Below are 25,496 nucleotides of genomic sequence, written 5' to 3'. Positions count from 1 at the left end.
AAATGTTGGAACACGTGAGGCAATACTAACCTTACGACTTACCTTAGAAGAAAGATTAAGAAAAGGCAAACCTACGTTTCTAGCATTTGTAGACTTAGAGAAAGCTTTTGACCACGTTAACTGGAATACTCTCTTTCAAATTCTGAAGGTGGCAGGGGTAAAATACAGGGAGCGAAAGGCTATTTACAATTTGTACAGAAACCAGATGGCAGTTATAAGAGTCGAGGGGCATGAAAGGGAAGCAGTGGTTGGGAAAGGAGTGAGACAGGGTTGTAGCCTCTCCCCAATGTTATTCAATCTGTATATTGAGCAAGCAGTAAAGGAAACAAAAGAAAAATTCGGAGTAGGTATTAAAATTCACGGAGAGGAAGTAAAAACTTTGAGGTTCGCCGATGACATTGTAATTCTGTCAGAGACAGCAAAGGACTTGGAAGAGCAGTTGAACGGAATGGACAGTGTCTTGAAAGGAGGATATAAGATGAACATCAACAAATGCAAAACGAGGATAATGGAATGTAGTCAAATTAAATCGGGTGATGCTGAGGGAATTAGATTAGGAAATGAGACACTTAAAGTAGTAAAGGAGTTTTGCTATTTAGGGAGTAAAATAACAGATGATGGTCGAAGTAGAGAGGATATAAAATGTAGACTGGCAATGGCAAGGAAATCGTTTCAGAAGAAGAGAAATTTGTTAACATCGAGTATAGATTTAAGTGTCAGGAAGTCGTTTCTGAAAGTATTTGTATGGAGTGTAGCCATGTATGGAAGTGAAACATGGACGATAACCAAAAAAATGGTTCAAATGGCTCTGAGCACTATGGGACTCAACTGCTGAGGTCATTAGTCCCCTAGAACTTAGAACTAGTTAAACCTAACTAACCTAAGGACATCACAAACATCCATGCCCGAGGCAGGATTCGAACCTGCGACCGTAGCGGTCCTGCGGTTCCAGACTGCAGCGCCTTTAACCGCACGGCCACTTCGGCCGGCGGACGATAACCAGTTTGGACAAGAAGAGAATAGAAGCTTTCGAAATGTGGTGCTACAGAAGAATGCTGAAGATAAGGTGGGTAGATCACGTAACTAATGAGGAGGTATTGAATAGGATTGGGGAGAAGAGAAGTTTGTGGCACAACTTGACTAGAAGAAGGGATCGGTTGGTAGGACATGTTTTGAGGCATTAAGGGATCACAAATTTAGCATTGGAGGGCAGCGTGGAGGGTAAAAATCGTAGAGGGAGACCAAGAGATCAATACACTAAGCAGATTCAGAAGGATGTAGGTTGCAGTAGGTACTGGGAGATGAAGAAGCTTGCACAGGATAGAGTAGCATGGAGAGCTGCATCAAACCAGTCTCAGGGCTGAAGACCACAACAACAACATTAGTTCATTTTCAAGTGTTGACGGACTTTTGGTTCACACTGTAGCTTTTCAAGTGCTGAAAATTGATTTTTGTCTGAAATGTTTTGAAGGTGAGTAGAAAAAGTTTATAATGCAGCCACAACACATTGTGCTCATTTCGTCTACTACAGAGACACGTTTTGAAAAAATTGCGTCATCTACAGAGTAGTTTTAACCTACAAGAACGCCGAGGTGTATATGTGGTGAAGCAGTTGGCTCAGACTGTCGCTTTCAGCTGAGAACAGCCTCCACAGCCTCGCTCGTTACCGTGCGGTAAGTTTTCCTGTAAGCAGCAGGTTACGCACCGTGGTGGCGGCCTCCAGGAAGACCAAGCAGTCGGGATGGGCCAGCGAGACCCGATGGGGGAAGTCCCGGCCGTCGGCCGCCGCCGTGGCAGGCCAGCCAGGGAATCCCACGGCGAGCAGCAACCGTACCTCCACATCGGCCGCGCATGCGCCGTGGCCCAGCTGCTCCAGGCCGATGCGCAGCCGCACCTCCGGCGCGCCCTCTACGATTGCGATCCGGAAGTCACGTGGCTCCGGGAAACGACTCTGACTGCAGTCCTCTGCAACACATAGGGCCACACGTCACTCGTTATGTAGCACCACACCACCAGTCAGGTGGCAGCAACTTTGGTGTGATAGCCCTGTATGTACAGGCTGTCCCACGTGGTTAGGAGCAAAGTTATACAGACTGGTACAGCACTTCTGACAGTTACAAAATAGAATTCTTCCTTCCTACATTTACAACATACTCGTTTCAATTGATCAAATTTTAACTCTCCACCAAGAAATGTACAACAAAAATGACATTTAAAAATATTCTAGAAATTTAGATTATTTCTTACTAGATGCTTTTGAAGTTTTAAATAAGTTTGAATAAGACTGTAACAATGAACCTCTGTAGTTCTTCCTTTTGGTAAATATTCTCCAAAAACACATAGTTTTTCGAGCATAGAATGATTGAACGAACTTCTGAACTATTTTGATATTTATCTAAAAGGATAATATTTTCATTACCTGCAATATGCATTTTTGTACACATTCTTATCTTCATTTCAAAGTTTAGAGATTTCTTTACAAATTCTTGAAATTTGAGCTTCTCTAAATTTTTAAACTACATATGATATCTAAGGTTATCCTAGTCTAATAATCAGTATCCCCTAAAAGATCTGTGTTTTATTAATATTTCTAGATCTACCTATATGTATAGTGGCACATTATAGTGACTTCTAAAACAATTCCATGTGTATATTCTTTCAAATCTTTCAATAGTCTACATTCTCTATTTACACTATGAGGAAATTCTAACACCGAATTTTGCTGAGAGTGATAATGATTTACATTGTGATTAACAGTAATTTATTGAATCTGCAGCTTATATAGATTAATTAGTGTCAATAAATTTATTCAAACAAAGACTCTAATGGATTATTTTGGTAAATTAGAATATTAAATGAAATTAGTGAATAAAGCAAATTAAAGGAATGTTTTAACATAGTCCCAAAAATTAGAAAAATGTACCTATATGAATATCCAAAGAGTATATCAGTGAAAAATGCTTTGTTAAGGAGGGATTAAATGTGTATAGATTTGAGAAATACATTTGTGATATCAAAAATAATTGCATGATGCATATAAGAATCTATCACTTAACACCAAAATCATCCCTTGTAAAATCATTATTGAAGGCAATGAAATATCCAGTTTACTAACGAAGTTTGAAGCAAAGTTAGCACTAGAAATAAAACTGAAAAAAATTGAACTATCAAGCCTTATCGAGTAATCTTGATAAATAAATCCACCCACTTGCACACCAAGATGAAAATAAGAGGTAAAATAGGAGTGTAACACAGATTTCTTCACACTCATGAACTGCCACATTTTTGTAAAAACTATAGAAAATATAAAGACCACCAGAAAAGAAAACATTCACACACACTTGGAGGAAGCCTAAAACAGAAAAGCTCTTTGAAAATATTGGGGAATATTATATTTGTTTGGTAAAAGTGATTGAAATGTGATAAAGAGTATAAGGATGGAAATAAATTTCCAGTATGGAATATAATATTATAAATTAGGGGTCAACACATTATATTTGGAGAAAGAAATATTTTATGAATTTATCTTGGGCATTAACAAAATTGTGAGTTTTAATTTTGTAGTCACTGTAATTTTAGATTCTTAATAAACTAGCAATACTTTTCCACAAGTAGAAAATTATTTATCGTTATAAAATAACCATTTAAAAGTTGTGTACAATGTATATCAAAGTTCCTTTTAGCAATTAGCATAACATTACTCAAATCTAATTTTAAAAATATAAAGAAGGTTTATTTTAATTTACGAAAAAAATTTTCATTTTTTAAAATTATTAACTTTTGAAAATATTAATTTCTGTCTGGATGGTGGCCACTTTTGATATAAATTGAAAATTCATTATATCTCTTAATGTCTCTGGGATTTACACAAAAAGATGAGCTATGATCCTGCTACTGAACTACGTTTTTTATTATTATTTATGCACAAATGAGGTTTAAATCGATACATCTTTCATGTAATAAGTCCCGAAATACAAATTGTCCCTAACCATACTGAGAGTGCCGCCATTTTGCAACGACTACTCCGCTTTTGTCACAATCGAATGACTTATCACCTGTTGTTGCCACCCTAGCTAAGCCGTTGAGTGGCTGCAACAAGACTGAGGCGGCAGGTAGTTTGAGCGGCTAGCCCACTCCCCCCACAGACACACGCGCAGTGATCGCCACCTCACCTGCGCCGTAGTACAGCTGCTGGCGGGGCGGCGTGTGAGCCAGGGCGTGAAGCGCGCCCACGTCCACCAGCTTGCCAGGGCAGCCGCAGAGGCGGGACTCGTCGACGGCGGCGGGCCGCGACGGCTCCGGCCCCCTGGCAGCGGCGCGCGCCAGCAACCCCACGAAACGCTCCTGCACGCGGTCCCTGCGGCAGGCCATGGCAGGCGTGTGACGGCAGGAGCGTAGCTTATCCCTCTATGCCAATGTTATCCCCTTCAAAATGTATTCCAGTAGATACCCAGTGCTTTCTCTAAAACCCGAAATACTTCCGGACCTCCGCCTGTAGGACAGCTTACATCTCTCTCAGTTATGCGTATTCAGCATTGTCCTAAAACGACGAGGCGACAAGAAAAGCTTTACGCATGAAAGGGTGAATGTGACAGGAGGTAGAACTACGTACAGAACACCATGGTTTAACCAAGATATTAAAGAATTAGCTGATCAGAAGAAGAAAGCATTTCAAAACATATAGCCAGTCAAAGTCGAGACGATTACATGGAGTATACGATCATTTGTAATAGGGTGAACTCGGATAGTCAGAAAATAAAAGGACTACAATGGCGAGAGTTATACGAAAGGTATGGAACGAGACTTTTATGGATTACAAAAAAAAAAAGTATGGTGGATACTCCAAAAGTAAAAGGATATTAATGAACATATTCAGATACACAAGTCAGCAAAATTCAGTGGAAAAATTATTTTAAATTACAGTATAGGGAGATAGTAAAGGTAGAAATTGAAAGTAGTAGCCAAACCACAGAAACTGACAACCAAAAAGACTTCTTATTGGAGGAAATATGCATTCCAATAAAAAGACTTAAAACAGAGAATTCCAATGGCGTAAACAATGAATTAATAAAGTACAGGGAGCAGGTGTTATATCAACAGCTTCATACTTCGTTTAATAGTATCATGAAGAAAGGGACGATACCAAGAGAGTGGAAAGAATGTATGTATTACAATTCCAGTGTTTAAAAAAGGAGATAAGCAAGTATTACATAATTATCAGGAAATTACACTGCTTGATAGTACCTTAAAAATGTTAACATCAGTAATTAGAGACAGAATGGAGAATTACACAGAAATAGCATCAGAACAGCAAGGATTCAGGAAAAACTGGAGCACAATAGGTGCTACTTTTGTTTTAAGGCAAATTGTGGAGACATCCATAGAGTTTCATAACACAGGCTACCTGTGCTTCGTTGACTTGACAAAAGTCTTTGATACGATTAGAAAAAGGGCTATAATTCAGTCCTTAATTGACAAAAAAGTACGAATTGGTTTAATGAAAATCATAGAAGATACATATAAAGAGGTAATAAAACGAGAATTAAAACACGGAAAGGATTCACAGATGAAATTATACCAGATAAAGGAATTAGACGAGGGGACTCATGAAGCCCACTCCTGTTCAGCTTCACAATGGACAACATCACTGATAATGCGTTATGCTAATGATGATGTGCTGATAACAAATAATGTGGATAATTTACATAGGTTAATTCGCCATTTAAGAAAACAGCTAACAATATAATATGGAAATCTCAATTTAAAAAACTAAGAGTATGGTGATACCCAACCATCTGTACAGTGCAAATTAGAATTAAATTATGTGTCAATTGAACAATAGATGAGCTTTAATTATATAGGGACTGTTGTATCCAGCTACAAAGACTTAACCATGGAAGTGAAAAATAAAGTCACAAAGGCAGTAAGGATAGCCGGATGCCTCCAAAATACTGTGTGGAGGAACCAACTTATGACAACCGAAGGTAATATTAAAATATAATAAATGTCTATGCATGGTACCTGTTCTTTCAGATGTGTCTGAAAGAACAGACACAATGCATTCATATAATTGATTCTCCTAGATGGACAATGGATCCACCTTCTTCAGTGCAGATACACAAGTATGTCCAACCTTGTGGGGGAATCTAAGAGTAGCGAAAAGAAGTATAATGGACAGGGAGGCATGCTGAGATACTCCACGCAGTTATATGTGATAACACTGTGTCACAGATGGCGCAGTGGTCAACACATCTGCCTAGTAAGCAGGAGATCCCCGGTTCGAATCCCACTCCGGCACACATTTTCACTCGTCGCCGCTGATTTCGCGTAATATCCCGATGAAGCTGACATCAGTAATCCTTCCCTTTCCGTTCCTTCTATCTCCCCTCCCCCTTCACTTTTATTTACACATAATATAAAACATGGTGCGTCTTCCTTTTACATGCAGCAGAAGTTAGAGCAGAAACGAAAAAGATAAAATTTAACGGCAGTGAAAATGAAGGTACTAAGACAGATCCAAGGAGTAACCATGTGAGACAAAAGGACAGTTGGGTCGATAAGGGAATAACGTGCAACACAAAATAGAAATAAATGGATGAAGACAAGAAAAAAAAATTGGAAAGATCATGTGGGAAGGAGGGTCGCTTCAAGACTTGGTAAAATTTATAAACATGGACATGGAGGGCCGGTAGGGAAACGACTACCCGGACGACCACCCAATATATGGTACAGCAGCTGGTCCACTACACCCACGGAATGAGGCAGACAAACAGGGGCATCCCCAGTCAGCAGAAAAAGAAAAGAAGAAGACCCTTATGGTTTTCTTTATTGGTGGGAACATAAAATTGGCACTTGAAGAACTTCTGAAGAAAATTGACCATGGGGCTCCTCATTACAGTATTGATTTTGGTCAGACATTCAATAATAAGCAATGAAGTGCGAGCAGTTGTATTATCGTGATGCTAAAGTATGTAATTATTTATGAGTATTTTCCTGATTGCTTAAGACAGACTGGCTTCAATTAGTGTGTAGCACTCCTTATTGATCGTGCGACTTTGTGGCAAGAAGTCGTGATGAAGTGTACCGCCAAGAATCGAAGAATACAGGAGCGCGAGCTTCACGTTTGATCGTACGTGTTGACCTTTCTCCAGTCGTGGCGATCCACGCTGCGTCATATCCGCGAACCCATGTTGCATCGCCTGCTGTGACGCGTTTCAGCTGTTATGCATCGTTGTTGACTTCATCCAGCCAGTCCTGAGCATCTGGCTTTTATTACTGTTTTTGTTTGAAATTCAGTATTTTTTGAGTAAATTTTACTGTCTCTTGTTTCTTACCAAACCATCGCAAAAAATTAATGGCATGAGTCAGCTGACTTGCAAGCGTCATCACCAACATAATCATTTATAACGAGTTTGTTTGTGTGGCCTTCCTCCGGAGCAAGCATAGAAATACTTGTTTTGTAAATAAAAACCGCTTTTTCTTGCTGCACTGTATTTTATTTCTCCCGGACGCATTTCGCCAGTTTAACTTTGAGGCATTGTCAGTGGAAATCAGAATGATGCTGTTTTGTTTTGATATGTGTTACTTGTAGGTTATAAAGGAGTTGACATCTCGTTTATGTATATAATTGATTACTTACAGTTCTTCACGTTTTGGGTTGGCATCCGCGTTTCCTCCTATTTAGTCACATGGTAGAGATTGCGATACAGCATTTTCGGAAACATAAGCATGTTTTTATTTTCCTAACTTCTTCCTTCCCACTTTTCATATTGTTTGTCCTCATATGCTTCGTAAATGAAGTTATAGTGCGTCCTCCGGCGTGAGACAACATGAGAGGAAATGCAGACGCCAACTAAAAACGCGAAGAACTGTGGGTAATCAATTATTTACATAAAAAACGAGAAGTGAAATGTTTTATAATCTACAAGTAACACATATCAAAACAAAACTGTATGATTCTGGATCCCGCTGATTAGCCCTAAAATCGAAAAAATGGAAAACGTGTCTGGGAGAAATAAAATACAGTGCAGCAAGAAAAGACGACTTTTATTTACCAAACAAATAATGACGTCTGATGTAAATTGGTATTTCCAGCCCGGCAGTCCGCGTGTGTTCGCCAGCTAGCGGCACCACTTGATCCGGGTTTCACACTATAAACAGCGGCTTAGTTAATTACACTCCTGGAAATGGAAAAAAGAACACATTGACACCGGTGTGTCAGACCCACCATACTTGCTCCGGACACTGCGAGAGGGCTGTACAAGCAATGATCACACGCACGGCACAGCGGACACACCAGGAACCGCGGTGTTGGCCGTCGAATGGCGCTAGCTGCGCAGCATTTGTGCACCGCCGCCGTCAGTGTCAGCCAGTTTGCCGTGGCATACGGAGCTCCATCGCAGTCTTTAACACTGGTAGCATGCCGCGACAGCGTGGACGTGAACCGTATGTGCAGTTGACGGACTTTGAGCGAGGGCGTATAGTGGGCATGCGGGAGGCCGGGTGGACGTACCGCCGAATTGCTCAACACGTGGGGCGTGAGGTCTCCACAGTACATCGATGTTGTCGCCAGTGGTCGGCTGAAGGTGCACGTGCCCGTCGACCTGGGACCGGACCACAGCGACGCACGGATGCACGCCAAGACCGTAGGATCCTACGCAGTGCCGTAGGGGACCGCACCGCCACTTCCCAGCAAATTAGGGACACTGTTGCTCCTGGGGTATCGGCGAGGACCATTCGCAACCGTCTCCATGAAGCTGGGCTACGGTCCCGCACACCGTTAGGCCGTCTTCCGCTCACGCCCCAACACCGTGCAGCCCGCCTCCAATGGTGTCGCGACAGGCGTGAATGGAGGGACGAATGGAGACGTGTCGTCTTCAGCGATGAGAGTCGCTTCTGCCTTGGTGCCAATGATGGTCGTATGCGTGTTTGGCGCCGTGCAGGTGAGCGCCACAATCAGGACTGCATACGACCGAGGCACACAGGGCCAACACCCGGCATCATGGTGTGGGGAGCGATCTCCTACACTGGCCGTACACCACTGGTGATCGTCGAGGGGACACTGAATAGTGCACGGTACATCCAAACCGTCATCGAACCCATCGTTCTACCATTCCTAGACCGGCAAGGGAACTTGCTGTTCCAACAGGACAATGCACGTCCGCATGTATCCCGTGCCACCCAACGTGCTCTAGAAGGTGTAAGTCAACTACCCTGGCCAGCAAGATCTCCGGATCTGTCCCCCATTGAGCATGTTTGGGACTGGATGAAGCGTCGTCTCACGCGGTCTGCACGTCCAGCACGAACGCTGGTCCAACTGAGGCGCCAGGTGGAAATGGCATGGCAAGCCGTTCCACAAGACTACATCCAGCATCTCTACGATCGTCTCCATGGGAGAATAGCAGCCTGCATTGCTGCGAAAGGTGGATATACACTGTACTAGTGCCGACATTGTGCATGCTCTGTTGCCTGTGTCTATGTGCCTGTGGTTCTGTCAGTGTGATCATGTGATGTATCTGACCCCAGGAATGTGTCAATAAAGTTTCCCCTTCCTGGGACAATGAATTCACGGTGTTCTTATTTCAATTTCCAGGAGTGTATATAAAATTTGTCAAGAGGTTGATACAGTTGTTTCCAAGATCAGCAATTATAAGAAGAGCAAAACCAGCTCAACTTCATTGTTTGAGAAGCTCAGCAATAGGCCTCTTCCAGTTCAGTATGTACACCCAAAAATTTGAAGCATTATATCCTACTTAGTGACTGCTGCTCGCGTGCTACATCAATTGTTGGTATGTCTATTTGATGTACTGAATTCAATGTAGGGTATTTTTTCGAAATTTACATAGAGTCCATTTTCAGATAACCACTTAAGAATTCTGTCGAAAATATCGTTTGCTAACTCTTCTGTTGCTTTCAGTCTAACGAGATTTGTCATAACACTAGTATCGTATGCAAAAAGTACCAATTTTGCTTGTTGAATATTAAGTGGAAGATCATTCACACATATAAAGAATAGGAGTGAACCCAAAATTGAACCCTTTAGGACTTCCTCTGTGATTTTTACCCCAGTCACTAAAATTTTCTACCTCTGCGACACTTTCTAAATTGTTCAGCTCAACCTTTTGCGTTCTGTTTATGAAGTATGATTCAAACCAGCTATGTGTAAAGCCATCAATGTCATAAACTTGATTTTTTCTAAGAAATTGTCATGATCTACACACTCGTAGACTTTGGAGATAACACAAAAATATCGCCTAGTGATGTGTTGCGCTATTTGATGAGTGGGTGTATAAATCGCATGCTCAGTCGAGCAACCTTTCTGGAATCCAGTCTATGATATGCTAAGTAAATCGTTTCCATTTAAGTGTGCGACTACTCTTGAGTACATCAATTTTTCGAATATTTTGGAAAAAGATGTCAGTAAGAAAAGTGGACAATAACAGTTTAAGTTTGTTTTGTCACTTTTCTTATGAAGTACGTTAACAATTGCTCATTTTAAGCTCTCTGCGAAAATTCCCTGTGCCACTGATGCATTGCATTTGCATTGCGAAACAACTGCTGTGTGGTCTTAACGCTTCACTGCAGAGAAACACTACCACCTGGATACAAGCCGCCTAGGTGCTACTGGCTTCCAACGAATAGCGAGAGACTGCCTAGCATTCGCTTAGCAGAGTGGCACAGGCAAAAGCCAGTCCATACGCTACTTCCTACCAGTTACTTAACAGAGTTGGATTCCAGTCAGCCACCAGGGTAGCACAGGTAATAGCCTACTGTACAGCCGCTCCCTTCATAACAATCTCTCTTCAAATTATCCAATAACATCTCAGATATGTGGCCGTGGAAGCTACGAAAGAACTGAAATGGACAGACTATAACGGGGGATATTTACGTGTATCCAGCAGTGAACAGCTTTGATCAGGATCACAGCAAGTTGGTCGAAACGGCGGCAGTTTACTGGCTTTAGTAGTTTATAATGACGCAAAGCAATACCCAAAATTATATTATTCAAAATAATAATTTTCTTATCTACTCAGGCGTGCAGGGCACTCGCCATTTTCAACGTCTTTACTGCCTTCTTCGAAACGCTTTTATCAGTAGCAAACCCTTCTTTTATTTATTTCACAATGAGTTTTAATTAATTGAAAATCTAGAGGCTATAACAAGCTGTAGATGTAAAATAATCTCTCTCATTAAAATTACACAAGAACAGAGGAATCTCACCACTACTGAAGGCCACCCTATATTGACATACGGCAGGACTCTCTCAGTCCCTCGTGACTGGGGAAGAGGGGACGGTTCCAGCCAACCAGTGGCGTACACCACGCCCCATCTTGAATGTGATGACCACGCCTGGCATCTATAGCATCATCTATCACATCTCCATGTGGTGACACTGAATTATCTGAGAAAACTTTGAATGTGCCACAAAACTGAAGTTACCTTTAGCAGTACAGAGCGTGGTTAGCGTCCAGCATTTGCACGAAACTCATAGATTATTCCTAAGCCTATACTCTTAATGGAAACCAGCATCACAATTAATTAACATCACGTAAAATGACTTTCATAAACCGAAGTGAAAAAGGATCGAGAACAAACACTGGCGGGAAAAAATCGTAACACCAAGAAGGAGTGGTGCGACATATACGAAAGTTGGTAGGTTGTTTTTCCATCTGAAGGGTGATGTTTATTCAAATTTTGCGCCAGTCGCATAAGTGTGGCGCCAGCTGCGCCACTATGAGGATGCATATCATGTTTGCTTTAAACACACGCTGTAACGGGTGTGAGCGTTAGTTACCTTTGGGACTGAACGTACTGAGTTGATGTTAGAAAAGAATTCCTTTAAGGCTACAAGGATGCCATTTTTAACACCTCACTGAGTTTGAAGGAGATCGCGTAATAGCGCTACGAGAAGCTGAATGTTTCTTCTGCGACTGTACATGACTGCTGGTAGTGGTGGTCACGAGAATGTACGGTCGCAAGAAGACTCAGCCCCGGGGAGGGGGTGGGGGGGGGGGGGGGGGGCACGTGGAACTACCGGGAGGGAAAAGCCGTCGTCTTCGGCGTATGGCTCTGACACACCGTATTGCATCTGCAGCAGCAATTTGAGCAGGATCTGGCACTATTGTGACACAACTAACCGTAATAATTTCTTTAAAGTCAGCACCGCCATTAGACTGTTGTTTATTTACATTATTACATTTGCAGTTACACAATCATGATTTCGGCTTCAAAGTTCTATTATCGTGTTTTAATACGACAGTATGCCATCCCAGGCAATTTATAACACTTAAAACACTTGATAATGGAATTTTGAAGCCGAAATCGTGACTGTGTAAGTGTAAACACTGTACATAAACAACAGTCTAATGGCGGTAATGACTTTAAAGAAATATATTATGACTGTGGCCCTGCATTATGAAAAAATTATCAACAGTAATAAATCGGTTACTTGAAGGACACCTCCGAGCAAGACGCCCTGTAGCGTTCATTCACTGACCCCAAACCACCACCATTTGCGACTTCAGTAGCGTCAAGCGAGAGCTTACTGGAGGGCGGAGGGGAGGTTTATTGTGTTTTCTGATGAAAACTGGTTCTGCCTCGGTGCCAGGGATGGCAGCGTGCTGGTAAGGAGACCAGGTGAGGGCCTGTAACCAACCTATATGTGTGATAGACACGCTGCACCTTCATCTCGAATTATTGTCTGGGGTGCAATTTCATACAATAGCAGGAGCTCTGTCGTGGTTATCACACACACCCTGTCCCCTGTCTGCACGTTTTTACGTCAGGCTGATGATTCGAGGTGTTCTGCTGCCATTTATGAACAGCATCCCAGGGTGTGTTTTCCGCCAGGATGACTTTCGCCCGCACACCGCTGTTGTAACCAACTTCCTCTACAGAATGTCGACATGTTGTCTTGACCTGTTCGATCACCAGATCTGTCTCCAGTCGAGCATATTTCCCGTCCTTGTATTGACCGATCAAGTGCAACAGGCATAGAACTTCACTCCACAAATTGACATCTGGCACCTGTACAGCAGAGTGCATGCATGTTTGCATGCTTGCATTTAACATTATGACGGTTACATCGGTTATTAATGTACCAATATTTCACACTTGCAATGGCTTATCTAGTGCTTACATTAACCTGTGATCACTTAAATATGTTACCCTGACAAATATATTCTCGAAATTTCATTACCCTACATTATTTTTTTTTAATTCCGATTTTTTTTTCTGTCAGTGTATTACAAACATAGGTCTAGTTCAGACTCAACAAGTCCTTGGTAGGTTTCCGGAGGTATGTGGCACGAGATATCTCTACACGAGTAACACAGTTCCCGTAAATTACGTGCCGTTGTTCGTGGGCACGAAGATGGTGCCCAATGGCGCCCCTGACGTGCCAGTTTCTACATCTACATCTACATGGATACTCTGCAAATCACATTTAAGTCCCTGGCAGAGGGTTCATTGCACCACCTTCACAATTCCCTATTATTCCAATCTCGTATAAGGCGCGGAAAGAATGAACACCTATATCTTTCCGTATGAGCTCTGATTTCCCTTATTTTATCGTGGTGATCGTTCCACCCTATCTAGGTCGGTGTCAACAAAATATTTTCGCATTCGGAGGAGAAAGTTGGTGATTGGAATTTCGTGAGAAGATTCCGTCGCAACGAAAAACGCCTTTCTTTTAATGATTTCCAGCCCAAATCCGGTACCATTTCTGTGACACTCTCTCCCATATTTCGCGATAGTACTAAACGTGCTGCCTTTCTTTGAACTTTTTCGATGTACTCCGTCAGTCCTATCTGGTAAGGATCCCACACCGCGCAGCAGTATTCTAAAAGAGGACGGACAAGCGTAGTGTTGGCAGTCTCCTTAGTAGATCTGCCACATTTTCTGAGGGTCCTGCCAATAAAACGTAACCTTTGGTTAGCCTTCCCCACAACATTTTCTATGTGTTCTTTACAATTTAAGTTGTTCGTGATTGTAATACCTAGGTATTTAGTTCAATTTACGGATTTTAGATTAGACTTATTTATCGTGTAACCGAAGTTTAACGAGTTCCTTTTAGCACTCATGTGGATGACCTCACACTTTTCGTTATTTAGGGTCAACTGCCACTTTTCGCACTATTCAGATATTTTTTATAAATCGTTTTGCAGTTTGTTTTGATCTTCTGATGACTTTATTAGTCGATAAACGACAGCGTCATCTGCAAACAACCGAAGACGGCTGCTCAGATTGTCTCCCAAATCGTTTATATAGATAAGGAACAGCAAAGAGCCTATAATACTACCTTGGGGAACACCTGAAATCACTTCCGTTTTACTCGATGACTTTCCGTAAATTACTACAAACTGTGACCTCTCTGACAGGAAATCGCAAATCCCGTCACATTACTGAGACGATGTTCCATAAGCACGCAATTTCACAACGAGCCGCTTGTGTGGTACAGTGTCAAAAGTCTTCCGGAAATCCAGGAATACTGAATCGATATGAAATCCCTTGTCAATAGCACTCACACTTCATATAAATTAAGTGCTAGTTGTGTTTCACAGGAACGATGTTTTCTAAACGCATGTTGACTGTGTGTCAATAGGCCGTTTCCTTCGAGGTAATTCATAATGTTCGAACACAATACATGTTCTAAAATAATGCTGCATATCGACGTTAACGATATGGGCCTGTAATTTAGTGGATTACTCCTACTACCTTTCTTGAATATTGGTGTGACCTGTGCAACTTTCCATTCTTTGGATACGGATGTTTCGTCGACCGAACGGTTGTGTATGATTGTTAAGTATGGAGCTAATGCATCAGCATACTCCGAAAGGAACCTAATTGGTATACCGTCTGGACCAAAAGACTTGCTTTTATTAAGTGATTTGAGTTGCTTCACTACTCCGAGGATATTTACTTCTACGTTACTCATGTTGGCAGCTGTTCTCGATTCGAATTCTGGAATATTTACTTCGTCTTCTTTTGTGAAGGCATTTCGGAAGGCTGTGTGTGTACCGTCTGGACCAAAAGACTTGCTTTTATTAAGTGATTTGAGTTGCTTCACTACTCTGAGGATATTTACTTCTACGTTACTCATGTTGGCAGCTGTTCTCGATTCGAATTCTGGAATATTTACTTCGTCTTCTTTTGGGAAGGCATTTCGGAAGGCTGTGTGTGTACCTCAGCTGTTGCGACTAGTTTAAATCATGAAATAGTGTGAATGTGTTTCAAATGGCTGCGAGTCGTCTAACTGAGGCGGGATGTGGGGACCGGCCCGGTATTCACCTAGTAGAATGTGGAAAACCGTCTAAAAACCACATCCAGGCTGGCCGGCACACCGGCCGTCGTCGTTAATCCGCCGGGCCGATTCGATCCGGGGCCGGCGCGCCTACCCGAGTCAAGGAAGCAGCGCATTAGCGCTCTCGGTTACCCTGTCAGGTACATACGACCAGAATCTCTTTGGATTTTCTGCCAGGTTTCGAGACAAAGTTTCGCTGTGGAAACTGTTATAGGCGTCTCGCATTGAACTCCGCGCTAAATTTCGAGCTTCTGTAAAGGATCGCCAATCTTGGGGATTTTGCGTCTGTTTAATTTTGGCATGTTTGTTTCGTTGTTTCTGCAACGGTGTTCTAACCCGTTTTGCATACCAAGGGGGTTCAGCTCCGTCGTTTGTTAGTTTATTTGATATAAACCTCTCAATTGCTGCCGATACTATTTCTTTGAATTTAAGCCACACCTGGTCTACACTTTACTAAAAGATTAGAAAGTGTTGCCTTCTATTGGGCGTCAAAGTACTCAACAAGAAGAGGCACCTTCAGGTGGGGGAGTCCCACAGGTACCCGGACAGTCGTGTTACAGTGAACGAGACGGCCTTGGTGATGCTTATTGGAAGCCATTAAATTATATTCCTTTCCGCGGAAATTTAAGACTGATACTTTTTTAGATCCGTTCCCTCGCTGATATTACCTCGAGATTATCGACAGTAGTTGTTAGGAGCCGATTGGAGGATGTATGAGAACTGTCAGTGGTGTACACGGTCATATGGTCGTGTCTCGGAATTCCGAACTACGAAAATATCCGCAGTATTATTCTAGTTACCATATCACATGCTAATTATAGATATATCGGGTTCTGCACACATCAAAAAAAGTTTTGCATCACCCCAGTTCCCTGAACTCCTGATGATAGACGTTGACTGTGGATATTGTATCACAGACACTGTCCCTTTTGAAACACCCCCATTATGCCGTTTATTGGGTTGTGTGTGATTTACCGAAGCCGCCAAACAGTTAATTATTATGATTATATTACCGTGTGCTTAATGGATGAAAGACCATCGGTTTTTCTGCTGTGGTTTCGGGGGTATCTCAGCCGAGTGCGGCTGTTCCGAGACGTAATACTTAGTGATTGAAAGTTTGTCTATTATTAAAGACCATAAATTTTGCGATATACAAACTGATATGTATTTTCTACTAACACACCAATCCTGAAGCAGTTGCTACCATCGCCTCACACGTTTAATTACGGCTATATCTTTGATTGGTTGCTGAGGAGGAGGAGGAGATTAGTGTTTAACGTCCCGTCGACAACGAGGTCATTAGAGACGGAGCGCAAGCTCGGGTGAGGGAAGGATGGGGAAGGAAATCGGCCGTGCCCTTTCAAAGGAACCATCCCGGCATTTGCCTGAAGCGATTTAGGGAAATCACGGAAAACCTAAATCAGGATGGCCGGAGACGGGATTGAACCGTCGTCCTCCCGAATGCGAGTCCAGTGTGCTAACCACTGCGTCACCTCGCTCGGTGATTGGTTGCTGATTTTAAGTACTTCGTCACATGCAATGATGATGGTTAACATTCTCAACAATCCTCACTGCAATCCATGGTTGTTGCTGGTCGACGCGAAACACGTAATTCGGCACTTGTCACTTTTGCTTTTATATCACTCGCGAATCGGTATTGATGAGGGTCAACCCCACGACCGTAAGGGGGACGCGCTTACTTGTTACACTCCGGTGAATTTACAATTTACTCCTCACTCGGCACATCCGCCATTGACATCGTACTCAGCTCGACAACCATTCTTGCCCGTCTCCCTAGTACTGCTGCTCACTCGACACTAATCTCACTGCCTCCTGCAGCGCTCGACAATCGACTCCTCTGCTACAGACCTGGGCGTCGGATACTAATATCTTTGTTCGTGGGATCACGGATCCCTTACACTTTGACGGTTCAGAGATGTAACTAAACCCGCCCAAAGATGTAAACAACCATGCATGAGCAGCGCCTATTAGATGGAGGCGGTCCGACAGCCGATCAGTCCCAGTCATTTCACCAGGAAGGAGGTACACACCTCGTGTTGTCTGTAGTTCAACCATGCCTAGATGGTTCGAGTCTGCATTGATACTTTGTGCCAGGAAGGGCTCTCTATAAGGTTCAAGTAGTGCAAATGGCTCTGAGCACTATGGGACTTCTGAGGTCATCAGTCCCCTAGAACTTAGAACTAGTTAAACCTAACTAACCTAAGGACATCACACACAACATGGCCGAGGCAGGATTCGAATCTGCGACCGTAGCGGTCGCGCAGTTCCAGACTGTAGCGCCTAGAACCCCTCGGCCACACCGGCCGGCTCTCTATAACGGAAGTGTCCAGGCGTGTCGGAGTGAACCAAAGCGATGTTGTTCAGACATGGAGCAGATACAGAGAGACAGGAACTGTTGATGACATGCCTCGCTCAAGTCGCCCAAGGGCTACTACTGCAGTGGATGACTTCTACCTACGGATTATGGCTCGGAGGAACTCTGACAGCAACGCCACCACTTTGAATAATGCTTTTCGTGCAGCCACAGGACGTCGTATTACGACTGGAAGTGTGCGCAGTAAGCTGCATGGTGGGCAAATTCACTCCCGGCGCCCATGGCAAGGTCCATCTTTGCAAACACGACATCATGCAGCGCGGTACAGATGGGCCCAACAACATGTCGAATGGACCGCTCAGGATTGGCATCACGTTCAGCGATGAGTATCGCATATGCCTTCAACCAGACAATCGTCAGAGACGTGTTTGGAGGCAACTCGGTTCGGCTGAACGCCTTAGACATCCTGTTCAGCGAGTGCAGAAAGGTGGAGGTTCACTGCTGTTTTGGAGTGGCATTATATGGGGCAGACGGACGCCACTGGTGGTCATGGATGGAGCCGTAACGGCAGTAGGATACGTGAATGCCATCCTCCTACCAATAGTGCAACCATATCGGCAGCATATTGGCGAGGCACTCGTCTTCATGGACGACAATTCGCGCCCCCATCGTGCACATCTTGTGAATAACTTCTTTCATGATAGAGACATCGCTCGACTAGAGTGGCCAGCACGTTATCCAGACATCAACCCTATCGAACATGTCTTGGATAGATTGAAAAGGGCTGTTTATGGAGGACGTGACCCAACAACTACTCTGAGGGATCTACACCGAATAGCCGTTGAGGAGTGGGACAATCTGGACCAACAGTGCCTTGATGAACTTGTGGATAGTATGCCACAACTAATACAGGCATGCATAAATGCAAGACGACGTGCTACTGGGTATTAGAGGTACCGGTGTGTGCAGCAATGTGGACCACCACCTCTAAAGGTCTCGCTGAATAGTGGTACAACATGCAATGTGTGGTTTTCAGGAGCAATAAAAAGGGCGGAAATAATGTTTATGTTGAACTCTATTCCAATTTTCTGTACAGGTTCCGGAACTCTCGGAAACAGGATGATGCAAAACTTTTTTTGATGTGTGTATTTCAGCACGAATGGCAGAATATCAGATGGAAGTGTACTTCAGAATACATAATTTTTTAGGATACTTTTGCAGATCATTCAACATTTGAAAGAGACTAAGTAACAGTTCAGGAAAAATGGTTCAAATGGCTCTGAGCACTATGGGGCTTAACTACTGAGGTCATCAGTCCCCTAGAACTTAGAGCTACTTAAACCTAACTAACCTAAGGACATCACACACATCCATGCCCGAGGCAGGATTCGAACCTGCGACCGTAGCGGTCACGCGGTTCCAAACTGACGCGCTTAGAACCGCACGGCCACACCGGCCGGCAGTTCAGGAAAACTGCAAGACTATTCACATAAGATGTTTTTCTTTTGAATACTGAACGCTACAATCATTCAGACTGATTTGAGCTGCATCAAAAAATAGAATTGTAACTGTCGATTATTGAGTACGTTTTCGGGATTCTGACTGCTCTCTTTACGATTTTAGCCCTTGGTACAATATAGCAAATGGGTCTCACAGATAAAGTAGTGAAAGCAACTGTTTACATAATTATTCAGTGATCACTTTAAGTCATACATATGCTCCATTTGATTCTCTAGAATGTGACGACATAGAATACGGTGAAGTTCATGTTGGCATAACATCAGCTGATTCGACAGTTTCACCACTTTAACGGCTTATCACTGGAAGCATTTTGCTCAATGCTAGACGTGTTAATGAAAATTTCATAAACTACTTCGTAAATGGACAAGTTCCTTGGCCACAAAAATTTTGCATTAACAAAATAAAAACAGAAGAAGTAAAGTAAAACTTCATGTGTCAAATGCTTATATAAACAAAGAAAGGCAAATAGCTTTATTTAACGTCGCTGTTGTAACTACCGAATAACCTACACCACTTAATCTCCTTCTTCTAAACTGGTTGCAGAACTTCTTGGTATCTGCTGCTCATTCAGAAAGTTACAAAAATGGAAATACTAAGGCAATGGTTTGTGTGTATTACACGCAGCAGTCATTAATTTACAATTAATTTCCATTTTTTCCTTTTCCCTGCATAATTTCAACTCGGTAAATTTATCTGTTTTATTACCACTTCTTTCTCTGCTGTAGGATAAATTCGCTTAGTCACTGAAAAGCCAAAGAATCTGGTAAACCTACGTAATATAGTGCAGGGCCCCCGCGACCACGCAGAAGTGCCGAAACACGACGTGGCATGGACTCAACTAATGTCTGAAGTAATGCTGGAGGAAAATGACACCATGAATTCTGCAGGACAGTCCTTAAGTCCGTAAGAGTACGAGGGGGTGGAGATCTCTTCTGAACAGCATGTTGCAAGGCATCCCAGATATGCACAATAATGCTCATTTCTGGGGACTTAGGTGGCTAGCGGAAGTGTTTGAACTGGAAATAGGAAAATTGTGGTAAGGTCCTATGAGACCAAACTGCTGAGGTCATCGGTCCCTGCTCATGTACCAAATAGATTTATCTTGTGACTTCGGTTTTACATATCTCACGGAAAAGAGTGACCAGGAGAGAAGTTGTTTCTTAATTTTTGTGACAATGACTTTATATCAGCTGGTCTGCCTCATGTATCGTTATATCCAAATGGTTTATAAATGTTAATCTACATTCAGATCCGATGATGGCACCTTTAGTGTGTTGAAACCGGTTATCCAGTATGCAGTATCCAGTAAACACTATTTAAGCGATCTTGGCTTTTGTATTACTTCTACAACAGAGTGATCACCCCACTACACACCATGTGTTCACTGCAAGATGATGTTTCGTTCAATGGTTCGCACCCTCACACTTGTTGATGGCCCAGCATTGAAATCTGCAGCCATTTGCGGAAGGGTTGCACTTCTGTCACGTTCAACGATTCTCTTCAGTCGATGTTGGTCGCGTTCTTGCAGGATCTTTTTCCTGCCGCATCCTTGTCGGACATTTGATGTTTCACCGGATTCCTGATATTCACGATACACTCATGAAATGGTCGTACGGGAAAATCCCCACTTCATCGCTACTGCATAGATGCTGCGTTCCATCACTCTTGCGCGTGCTATAACACCACGTTCAAACTCGCTTAAATCTCGATAAACTGCCATCGTAGCAGCAGTAACCGATGTAACAACTGCGCCAGACACTTCCTGTCTTATATAGGCTTCCATAGTATGAAGGCTTTCACGACCGGATGACATATCTTCTGGTGAACCTTCCGGGATGTAAGGTCGTGGTCCATGAAACTCTTCAGCTCCTAACGTTTCGTCCAGAGCTGCGCTGGACATCTTCAGAGGGGTGTTTCTCCTCCGGTGAGTCTTGCTGACTGACGGGTCGGACGTCTGAGAGCGACTTATATATCGTAGAAAGTGGGCGTGACCAAGAGTTACACGTGATATGCAGAGATAATCTTTGTCAGAGATAAAACTTAACTATCGATCGTAATCTCGTCACGGATAAAACTGTCCAGCAATTCTGTAGTGCTACTGTCCAAATATCACTAAGTTTCATGGTCTCTTCTTTCCGATTAAAATTATCCCTATGTTTATATATTTCAATTGCTTCTCTACAAAGCCGTGGGTTATAGTTCGTCGTCGTAGATAAAATTTTTGTTTCGGAAAACCTCACTTGATGATTTCCTGACTGAACATGATATTAGACCTGTTTTTAGACCAACGAAGAAAATTTGTCATGTTCTCCGGTCTGTAAAAGAAAAACGCGCTCCTCTATTAGCCAGTGGCATACATAAAATTCCGTGTACATGTGGAAAAGTTTATATTGGAACAACAAAAAGAAGCGTAAATACACGGTTAAAAGAACACAGAAGTCTTTGCCGACTAGGAAAAACAGATAAATCGGCTGTAGCTGAACACGCTTTTCAGTCAGGAAATCATCAAGTGAGGTTTTCCGAAACAAAAATTTTATCTACGACGACGAACTATAACCCACGGCTTTGTAGAGAAGCAATTGAAATATATAAACATAGGGATAATTTTAATCGGAAAGAAGAGACCATGAAACTTAGTGATATTTGGACAGTAGCACTACAGAATTGCTAGACAGGTTTATCCGTGACGAGATTACGATCGATAGTTAGGTTTTATCTCTGACAAAGATTATCTCTGCATATCACGTGTAATTCTTGGTCACGCCCACTTTCTACGATATATAAGTCGCTCTCAGACGTCCGACCCGTCAGTCAGCAAGACTCACCGGAGGAGAAACACCCCTCTGAAGATGTCCAGCGCAGCTCTGGACGAAACGTTAGGAGCTGAAGAGTTTCATGGACCACGACCTTACATCCCGGAAGGTTCACCAGATTATATAGGCTTTGCCGGCCGCAGTGCCGTATTCTGCCATTTTACATATCTCTGTATTTGAATACGCATGCCTATATCAGTTTCTTTGGCGCTTTAGTGTATGTGACAGTATGTAGATCACACGCAGTGACGCACTTTGTCTTATCACGATATACCTTTGATTTAATATGCCATAGGAGGACCTGACTTTCACAAATCTTCCAACAATTCGCAGTTAACGTGTTTCAGGTCGTTCGACATGGTCGGTACAACCCTCCCAATTATGTGTGCCAACACGCAAGCACCCGTATGTATGGTTGCACAAGCTTGTATAGCTGAAGTTCGATGAAGCATCAAGCATCTTCTACAGTGCTGATGCCTGCGCGTCAGTGTCAAACTTGGAGTTGCACGTGTAGCCCCGTTTGAACGGTCGTTGTAAGCAAACTTCTAGCCCAGTTGCCTAGCTAGCATTGTTCTAACCATAAGAAATGGCAAATACAACAGTGCTGCCGTGTCTCAACAGTGCCATCTAACGTATGTTTGTAAAACTTTAAAAGGCGACCATTGAGCTGGCGTAAGGTTTAGACAGCGTGACGTCATACACAGAAGACTGAGTGTTTAACACATTCGTGTTTCTTCACTACCACCGCCGGCAGTGACCAGAACGGTGGACGCGTTTGTCGCAGCACACTGGAAGTGTTGCGGAGTCGGCTCGCCCACGCTGCCGGCCTTGCGCTCTCCAGAGCCCCCTGCGGCCTCCCTGTTTTCTGTGTCCGCCGGCGGGGCTGTGACGCGCCGCGTGTTAAGCTGGCCAACGCCCCTCACGTCACATCACGTCACGTCACGTCACGTCACGTCGTGTCGCGTCGCGTCACGTCAGCAGGAGCCGCTACACACGTCAGCGCAGCGGAACTTTACGCACTGAGCGCCACACCAGCTGCGAGTTCCGGTGGCAGACAGCGCGGCGCCGCCGAGCTTTCAAGGTTTCAGTTCAGTACTTATCGCTTAACTGAAACTGAGGATGAGGAAGATACGTGTTAAATGTTTAGAAAGTTAGTGGAGGAATGGCAGGAGTGGTGTATGGAGATAAATGTTGGAGAATGCAGTGTATGGTCACAGGAGGAGAAGGGCATGAGCACGTTTTCGTGGAGTTGCGTCTCCTAAGCTACCCTAGTTGTCTAACAGGGGAAAGGGGACCTACAGCTTAACGTGGAATCAGAAGCACCTGTTGTGTCTGGCGTCTCCTACATCGTCGACAGATCTAGGTTAAAATGAAGACTGAAAACTGCGTGGTCCGATCAACATACGATCCCGCGACCTATATATTCACCTGCAGGTTTTCCTAGGTGAGCTTGTGAGTAACAAAATATGTGTCATATGTGGCCGTAACTTTTCGTTGCATTGACCTAGTAGCTTACATTATTTACACCGTTAAGGGACCGTAGACCTTAGCACCGGACGCAAATTTCAGCTTCACATCTCTACCCGTCTCCTGAGAAAAACCGATCTTTACAGACGGCCGTCGCTTTTGACTACAGTGACTTAGGAGCTTAAATTTTTCTCAGTGCCAGTGGATCGTAGACCTTAGTATAACGGGCAGTCGAATGAAAACCGTACATCCGTCACCACAGAAAAATGGAATGGTTCCAATCAAATGTAGTCACGATACCTGTTAAGGCATTTATCCCGCTAGGAGAGAAGATTCCTGTTTTGTAGAACGTGGAAGGCCGCTGATGGATTCACAACCGTACCTGCTCTCCAGTTCCTACTCCGACTGAAACACGTGTCTTTATTAAGGTCGCCAACGATGTGAAAAAAACACGGTAAAAGATCCGGGCTGTACGGAAGATGTTACAGTGTTTCCCGGCCACATCGCTGAAGCCTTCGTCGAATTGACAGCGCGGGGGCAGGTGTTATCGCGAAACAGGACGATTCCGTTCCGACAGCCCGCGGCTAAAACGTTGAATCCAACAGTGAAAACATCCCACATCTCCCCAGCTGAAGAAATCCAAAGCTGTTCACACAAATCCCGTAAGGTTATGATGACCTCCTCCTTCGACTGCAGGGCGCTCTCTCATCGACTTCCTGGCTCGTGAAACAACAGTCAGTACGCAGCGGTGAAGAGACTTTGCAGAAACTCCGTCGCGCCGTAAAGTCAAAACGCCCGGGAGTGCTCTCGGACCGCATCACGCTGTTGCACGGTAACGCGCGCCCCCACGCTGCCAATTGGACGAAGACTTCTGGGTGAGAAACACTGCAACATCCTTCGGCCCGGAACTTTCACTGTGTGTTTTTCGCATCTCGCGACCCTTAAGAAACACATGTGTTTCAGTCGGACGGAGAAGTGCAGGAACGTGTGCGGTTGTGGATCCATCAGCAGCCGACCGCGTTCTACGAAACTGGATTTGATTGTCTCGTCTGCCAGTCGGATAAATGTCTTAGCAGGTGTGGTGACTACTTTTGAATGGAGCCACTCTACTTCCCCGTCGTGGCGGGGGTTCTGTTTCCATTTGACTGCCCCTCATATGTGAGATAAATTTCAACTTTACACCTCTACCGTTCAAGAGAACGTTGGGTCTTAACCGTCGGACAGACACACAGACAGGCGGACAACAGAGTCATCCTGTAAGCGTGCCGTTTCTAGCGCTGAGGTACGGAACCATGAAAACGGTCTGGTGATCACGCTGACGGCGGATACAAGGAATGTTCAAAGTGTGGAAAGCAAAGGCCATAACTAAGCATTCATTAGGATGGAAGTACAATATCTCCAAAGCTACAATGAATTTACTGTACAAACGTTTTGTGGAAAGCGCTGCGTCGTATCGGGAAGAAGTATAGACACTTGCATAGGGAATGGAAGAAAAACTTCTCCCAGTGGAAATGATGAACTGCAGAAACGTTTTGTAAAACCCACATTAATGGACCAGGTAGGAAATGAACTCATGAAATGAATGATGACTAGAGATTCAACATTGGTACATCTATAATGGTATCACATATCGATGATAACAGAATACCTCAGAAAGCCAAGGCATCCAAAGGTCCAGAAAGGTGGTAAAGAGGGAGATGCACACAGGATTCGAATGCGGGAATTGCAGAGGCCGTGCAGGAAAGATAGCAGACATAAGATAATTGGACTGATGAAGATGCGTCTAGATTGGTTTTGTGATACTGCTACTTGCTTATTTAAACGCATACTCAGCTACTCGTTTTCTAACAAAATTGTCTAACTGGTAAAAATTCAACTATTCAATTCAATTAGTTTGAGCCGCAAACGCAACAGTTTGCATGAAAATTCGCCTAGTCCCTACACGCGCCCTCGAAACCGTTTGGTCGTGTTCCATCTTCAGTGGCATAACGTTTGCAAATTCGAGACACGTTACGGACTCGCATTCTGAAGGAGCGCGATAAAAATCCGGTTGCGTCCA

General features: G+C 43.6%; 1 protein-coding gene across 1 annotated transcript in view; it reads right to left on the bottom strand.

Moving 5' to 3' along the window:
- The window catches only part of LOC126252643 (uncharacterized), a 273,111-nt gene that overhangs the window by 71,880 nt on the left and 175,735 nt on the right, over window positions 1-25,496 (bottom strand). Inside the window, exons 6-7 of the mRNA XM_049953545.1 lie at window positions 4,173-4,357; window positions 1,706-1,965 (exon numbers count right to left, since the gene is read on the bottom strand). Of these exons, the coding sequence (XP_049809502.1) occupies window positions 1,706-1,965; window positions 4,173-4,357 (445 nt within the window). The remainder of the gene's footprint in view (window positions 1-1,705; window positions 1,966-4,172; window positions 4,358-25,496) is intronic.

The sequence above is a fragment of the Schistocerca nitens genome, chromosome 4 (assembly GCF_023898315.1).
Source record: "Schistocerca nitens isolate TAMUIC-IGC-003100 chromosome 4, iqSchNite1.1, whole genome shotgun sequence".
In the NCBI taxonomy this organism is placed as follows: domain Eukaryota; kingdom Metazoa; phylum Arthropoda; class Insecta; order Orthoptera; family Acrididae; genus Schistocerca; species Schistocerca nitens.
The sequence above is the reverse complement of the archived record's forward strand: the minus strand, read 5'-3'. Positions and strand labels throughout refer to the sequence as shown.